Raw genomic sequence first — 7435 nt, forward strand, 5'->3', positions numbered from 1 at the left:
TTTTTGAAAAAATAATAAGGTCGGATACTTTTCTAATAGACCTCGTATATATATATATATATATATATATATATATATATATATATATATATATATATATATAAGCCACATTTTCAGTTGGTCTTTCTGAATGGCTTTCTTAATTTGGCTTGTTAATTCTTTTGCCAAGTAATGTATTGACAAATGCCAACTTTATCTAAAATTACCCTTGTAGCAGCCCACATTTCTTCTTGACTGAAACCACTTCCCATTTTTCGTAAGAGCAGTTTGTAGACTCATACTCAAACTTTCCTCTTAAATCACATGTGAGGTATTTGTCAAGTATGTCAAAAGCATGAACACAGAGGAAATAATGTTCACAGTGCACCACACTCTTACAAACAGCGCCACATTATTCCTCATGTTTCTTCTACATTTAAAAAGGTAATTCAATCACTGTACCACATTTTTATCTCTGTATTTAATGTTTTTGCAACTTTTATCTAACTAGGATTTTTTTTTTTTAATAAAAGTGTGTACACATGAATTACAAACATTACAGTACATACATTATTATTCCATTCAATCATTCCTAGTAAACAAGTGTTTATCCACTGAAAACCAGCTCTTCTCAGTCCTTTCTTCATTCCTGCAACCCCAACAGCATGATGTACAGGGAATTACATTAATTACACAAACGGCTTTAGATGTGGAGCCTCTTCCAAAACTGGAAACATTTTCTTCGATGTTATTCATAAAAGCTGTGAATGTCAAGAGAAAGCTCACAGAAAGTATAACTGCTGGCAAAATGCTGCAGCTATTCAGCAGGTCACCTGTGGCCCAGAAAAAGAAACAAGTTCCACCAACACACACAACTTGTCTGACAACACATAATTAAATCAACTGTTTCATGTTTTCCATTAAAACTCTACATGCTGATCAAGATACAAGAGTCTATACACTTGAGATGACAGAGGAAGCTGTCAAAGTGAAAATGAGCTTTTTCAAATACGGAAGTTGTAAAATTCCCCACATAAAATGTTGTGAAAAGAAAGTGTAAGACAGATAAAGCTCAAGAGATGTAACAAATTTATTACAACAATTCAAAAGTGCAAAAGTCAGTAAAAAAAAAAATCAGTCACATAATAAAGTTTGATTTACACAGTTCATCTGACATACCAACAAAAGTCATGATGTCTAAATTTGAATAAAATGGACAACAGCAGTCAGAAAATAACATTACATTATTCCTACCAATCAGTATTTTCACAAGGTAACGCCAAAGAAAAAACAGGGTTTAGGAACAGAGTACTTTACAGTATAATAAAACAATATATAATAAGCTCTTGACATGATATTTAACACAATACAGTGCACAAAATACAGCAAGTGTCCAGAATTATAACACCCAAAGATGTGCCGCCATACGTGTTTTGGTAACTTAAGATATGTGAGGCCAAGCATGGAATACAGAAGCCGGGCCACTGGATTGGTTAATACTCATTGTCAGTAACAGATGTGGGGTTGTCATACGCGGCTCCCTCCAGGTCGTCCACACGTTTCCTGCGCATATCTAAGGGAGGTCTTGGTGGAGGATTTTGTGGAGGATTCTTGACGCTCTCTACAGCCGGCTTTCGAGGGTCTTGTCGTGGAAGAATAGGCTCCCAGTGTTCACCGTGGATAGCAGCCTAGAAGAACACAAATGTAATGTCTGAGCAACTCTTAAGAACAAGAAAGTGACCTTTTTACCAACAGTACCTTTTTTTTTTTTTTTAAATCATCATCATTGTGAGAATACATAAGGAGCATCATCAAAAAAAAAAAGCAGATCACAGACATGACACAAAACTAAAGTAATTTCAAATGGCAACTTTCTGGCTTTAAGAAACACTATAAGAAATCAAGAAAAAAAAGTTGTGGCAGCCAGTAACGGTTACTTTTTTAGACCAAGCAGAGGGAAAAAAAAATATGTACTCACTCAATTCTGAGGAATAAATTATGGAATCACCCTGTAAATTTTCATCCCCAAAACTAACACCTGCATCAAATCAGATCTGCTCGTTAGTCTGCATCTAAAAAGGAGTGATCACACCTTGGAGAGCTGTTGCACCAAGTGGACTGACATGAATCATGGCTCCAACACGAGAGATGTCAATAGAAACAAAGGAGAGGATTATCAAACCCTTAAAAGAGGGTAAATCATCAAGCAATGTTGCAAAAGATGTTGGTTGTTCACAGTCAGCTGTGTCTAAACTCTGGACCAAATACAAACAACATGGGAAGGTTGTTAAAGGCAAACATACTGGTAGACCAAGGAAGACATCAAAGCGTCAAGACAGAAAACTTAAAGCAATATGTCTCAAAAATCGAAAATGCACAACAAAACAAATGAGGAACGAATGGGAGGAAACTGGAGTCAACGTCTGTGACCGAACTGTAAGAAACCGCCTAAAGAAAATGGGATTTACATACAGAAAAGTTAAACGAAAGCCATCATTAACACCTAAACAGAAAAAAACAAGGTTACAATGGGCTAAGGAAAAGCAATCATGGACTGTGGATGACTGGATGAATGTCATATTCAGTGATGAATCTCAAATCTGCATTGGGCAAGGTGATGATGCTGGAACTTTTGTTTGGTGCTGTTCCAATGAGATTTATAAAGATGACTGCCTGAAGAGAACATGTAAATTTCCACAGTCATTGATGATATGGGGCTGCATGTCAGGTAAAGGCACTGGGGAGATGGCTGTCATTACATCATCAATAAATGCACAAGTTTACGTTGATATTTTGGACACTTTTCTTATCCCATCAATTGAAAGGATGTTTGGGGATGATGAAATCATTTTTCAAGATGATAATGCATCTTGCCATAGAGCAAAAACTGAAAACATTCCTTGCAAAAAGACACATAGGGTCAATGTCATGGCCTGCAAATAATCCAGATCTTAATCCAATTGAAAATCTTTGGTGGAAGTTGAAGAAAATGGTCCATGACAAGGCTCCAACCTGCAAAGCTGATCTGGCAACAGCAATCAGAGAAAGTTGGAGCCAGACTGATGAAGAGTGCTGTTTGTCACTCATTAAGTCCATGCCTCAGAGACTGCAAGCTGTTATAAAAGCCAGAGGTGGTGCAACAAACTACTAGTGATGTGTTGGAGCGTTCTTTTGTTTTTCATGATTCCATAATTTTTTTCCTCAGAATTGAGTGATTCAGATGATTCAGAATTGAGTGAGTCTAAAAAGTAACCGTTACTGACTGCCACAATTTTTTTTCCTGATTTCTTATAGTGTTTCTTAAAGCCAGAAAGTTGCCATTTGAAATTACTTTAGTTTTGTGTCATGTCTGTGATCTGCTTTTTTTCTACAAAATTAAACAACTGAATGAACATCCTCCGAGGCCGGTGATTCCATAATTTTTGCCAGGGGTTGTAATTACAGCAAGGTTTTTGTGCAGCCTGGAAGGCTCTAAACCTTTATCATTCAAACCCAAAGTCACTAAAAATTCCCCAGTTACACCTCTGTGTGACATGATTTCACAACTGGAGCCATGTCTCAATATGGTACCAGTAATGAAACAATGGCTTCCTTGTTCCAGTTTCCTTGTTTCTGTTAGTGTTTGTGTTGCAGTTAAAAAAAAAAACCCAGTAAGTCACACCAGGAAACAGCGGGTAAAAGTTATTAACTTACAGACAGGTAGATAAGGCTGGCAATGCCCAGGCAGACACAGCCAAGGACTGTAGCAAGCATAAAACCTCCAGGAACACAAATCCTAAGAAAGAAATGAAAGTGCTGTCAGGAACAAAGCGTAAAATCACAAACTATTGGATCTTTTGTTGGTCTGACAGACTGCAGATGAGTGGAATGTAGTCCTGCCAAGTGGCGTGATGCAATGAACCTACGCAGCGTGTAGAAATGCTCTGACGTAGTAGTTCCTGGTTAAAGGACCAAAGGCTTTTACACACACCGTGAAGCAGTACTGGCCCCTACGAGGAAACAAAGGAAAATAATAAGTGCAAAAACAAGTCAGAAAATATCTTTATCTTCACAGAACTGATCTACAGGAGGGTTTCTCAATTCCCGGCACTGGAGGAAACCAGCTTGGCATGTTTTCCACCTGTGGTGGCTCCACCCACAGTTAATTATTACTTCTGCCATTTATGAAGTGGCATGCACCAACTTTGCCAATCACACATGGGTAGAGAGCATGTGTAGGTGGAAAACACGAGTCCTCCAGGATTGTGATGAGGATTTAGAAACCCTGATCGGCACAACTACATGAAGTATACAAATTATATAAGTCAAAGATGATATGACTTACGTTCTTGCCACACTCGTGCCTTTGCTCCTCTTCCCACGTGGATACTCAAGTAGGCACACAAAAAAACCTGCGGCTCTGAATATGTGTCAAGGCTGTTAAAGTCTACACAGACTTATCAAAACGCCATGTCAGGACTCAAAATAGACCATGTTGTGATTGTTGCTACCTTTTGCAGTTACATATGGTTGGAGTTTCATGTCAAACACACCTAAACTCCAGTTTTATGACTCTATATGAAGAAAATACTCATGACCAAACTTCAAGCTGAAAATGGCTCATTTCTGTCATATAAAGGGGCGTGGCAAACAGCAGCTCCTTTAAATTTAAAGCAGACATGCAAACCGGCTATTTCATTCAGAGTAATGAAAAAGTATATTTTTTGGATGTGGATAAAATCTTACTATGTGTTTTAAGAGACTTGGTCTGAAAGCACTGGTACTCCTCAACTTTCCAAACTTTTAACAACAACAAAAAAATAACACAACCATTATCCTAACCCTAAGTCAACTTGGCTCTACTGACACCATATACAAACTGTGAATTGCCATTATGATGGCACCCACTGTTATTTAGAGAACCCTAAGTTTTGAAATTGAAATTCATCAGTTGCGTCCTGTGCAGCATTGACATCACATTGTCCATTTTCACACCAGTTACTTATTGGATGCCATTTGAGAGAAAGTAATATGGTACAGGTATCAACAGCCACGACCTTAAGAACGTGTAATGTTTGAGGCAGCAGATCCGATTTTGTCCAGGTTCGTAAACTGTGCCTAAAATCGCTGTCCATAGACAGCAATTTTAAACTTGATAAACAAATTAATGATGTTTTGAAACTGTGCTTTTATCATCTCAGTCTTTTATCAAAGGTAAAACCATTTTTATCTTTTAACCTTTTTGAACAAGCTGTGCACTCTTATTTCGAGTCGTCTGGATGACTGTAATGCACTTTATTTTGGCATCAGCCAACGGACTCTTTCCTGTCTGCAGTTAGTCCAGAACGCTGCAGTGCAACTTTTAACAGGGGCCTGGAAGCGTGATCACATAACCCCAATTCTTGCATCTTTGCACTGGCTTCCTGTTAATTTTAGAATTGATTTTAAGATTTTATTGTTTGTTTTTAAAGCTTTGAATGGAATGGCCCCTCAATACATTACTGACCTCGTACAAACTTACTCTCCGGTGCGTGCTTTGAGGTCTGAGGGCCATTTCCAGCTCGTGGTGCCTAAGACGAGACTTAAAACCAGGGGGGACAGGGCTTTCTCTGTGGCTGGTCCCAGACTCTGGAACACTCTGCCCTCCACATCCAAACATCCCCCCCCCCCCCACCCACACACAGTGGAGTGTTTTAAATCTTGTCTGAAGACCCACTTTTATTCTGTGGTTTTTAACACTGCGTGAGTTGTGTGGTCCTCTGTTTTATTGTTTTTTGTTTAAATCTAGGTTGATTTTATTGGTTTTATCTTTTGTATGCTGTATTTATTTATTTCTGTTGATTTTATTAGTTTTTATCTTTGCATGTTTTATTTTTTATTGTTATTTTACTTATTTTTATTTATTTATAGACTATTGGGGTTTTATCTATTGTGATTCTATGTGCAGCACTTTGGAACGTCTTTGTTGTTTAATGTGCTGTATAAATAAAGTGGATTGGATTGAAGATAAACACTTTGTCAGGCCCTTCCACATTCGCCAATCTTGGGTGGACATAAATGGGTGATTCTTTCACTACGGGCACTATTGGCCTTGTAAATGTAATTTCCACCACACCATTGCCTTACAATATAAAGCGCCTTGGGGCAACTGTTTGTTGTGATTTGGCGCTATATACATGTGCTCTGCTGTCACTGTTTATCTCCATAGAAACTACCCAAACAATCTTTCATACAAACTGTTTAAAGGGACATTACAGTGTTGTGGTGGAAATTACGGCAATAGTGTGGGACAACTACATTTTGTTTAAAAAAAATCACAACAGTTGTATGACATTGAATACCCCAATTATGTTTTGATTATTTTACTGATATTTTATTCAGAGATATTTTAAAACATTAGGAAAAACGTTTCTTTACCATTCATTTTTATCATTGAAGATCAAAAGTCTGGGTGTGGGACAAGCACAAAACGGCAATATTTGCATATAATGATGCTGATAAAAGGTGAAAAAGTCATCATAGACTACTAGAACAAATTTCTTAACACACTTTCATTGTAAAGATAACTATAAAAGTGTGAAATTTCCCCTTTTTTCTGTTTTTCATACAATATGATCAAAGGATATAAGTGCCCGTAGTCTAAGAATCACCCAAATACTGTCAATGTGCATTAGCAAACAAACAAAAAAGCTCCAGTTCTTCAACAGTTGCATCCTAATGCCATTGTAGTTTATTATGGGGAAAAAAAAGCAAGTCCTTTCGGATGGTCCCTTGTTTTCACTTAGGGTCTCTACAGCAGATCAGAGGTGGATCTGCATGTTGAATTGGCACAAGTCTTACGCCGGATGTCCTTTCTGACGCAGGGGTGGTGTCTGAACGGGGAACCTTCCACACTGAACTATGCGCACGAACAACTTAAGTAAATTTATTAAATAATTCAGATTACATGTACACGAATGAATATCCCTGGAAAGTAGATATTTTTTCTCCACATGCTGCCAGTTTTAGTCTTGTTTATTGGAGTGTTTTTGCCGTTTCTGTGATATAAACTTTGAAGGATACACTCCATAAGCAGCAAACTCCCAGCCTCTGAACTGACCGGCCACCCCCACGATACCTCCAGTCAGCAGAACTGAAACAGGAACATTAACATTAGCTATAAATAAAACAGCTCATTACTCAAACAAATGTCATTTTACACACATAATAGCATTCAGTCTACAAAAACAGGCGGAGGAGCTCAGCCTTCACTGAGAATGGATGGAATGCTGTCCAACAGTGAAGAAAACAATCAGTCAAAACATTACCCGTTTACAATTTTTTTTTTTTACTTACTAAGTCCGGACGCCAGAGCCTGCTCATTGGCCCACATCGCCCACTCGATTTTACCCATAACGTCGCCAAAAAACACTTCTCCCGACACTCCAACACAGACCCTGATAACTTGTGATGGTGCCAACAGGAAGAAAGTGGATTT

General features: G+C 38.1%; 1 protein-coding gene across 1 annotated transcript; it reads right to left on the reverse strand.

Annotated features, from left to right (window-relative positions):
* Positions 1–566: 566 nt before the first annotated feature.
* On the reverse strand, positions 567–7435 carry LOC117527055 (cytochrome b-245 light chain). The gene is made up of 6 exons (XM_034189208.1): positions 7294–7435; positions 7021–7090; positions 4304–4378; positions 3885–3968; positions 3673–3754; positions 567–1667 (listed from the first exon to the last, which is right to left on the reverse strand). The coding sequence occupies exons 1-6, from the start codon at positions 7349–7351 to the stop codon at positions 1473–1475; spliced, it is 564 nt and encodes a 187-aa protein (XP_034045099.1). The 5' UTR covers positions 7352–7435; the 3' UTR covers positions 567–1472.

Source organism: Thalassophryne amazonica, chromosome 2, assembly GCF_902500255.1.
Source record: "Thalassophryne amazonica chromosome 2, fThaAma1.1, whole genome shotgun sequence".
Lineage (NCBI taxonomy): Eukaryota > Metazoa > Chordata > Actinopteri > Batrachoidiformes > Batrachoididae > Thalassophryne > Thalassophryne amazonica.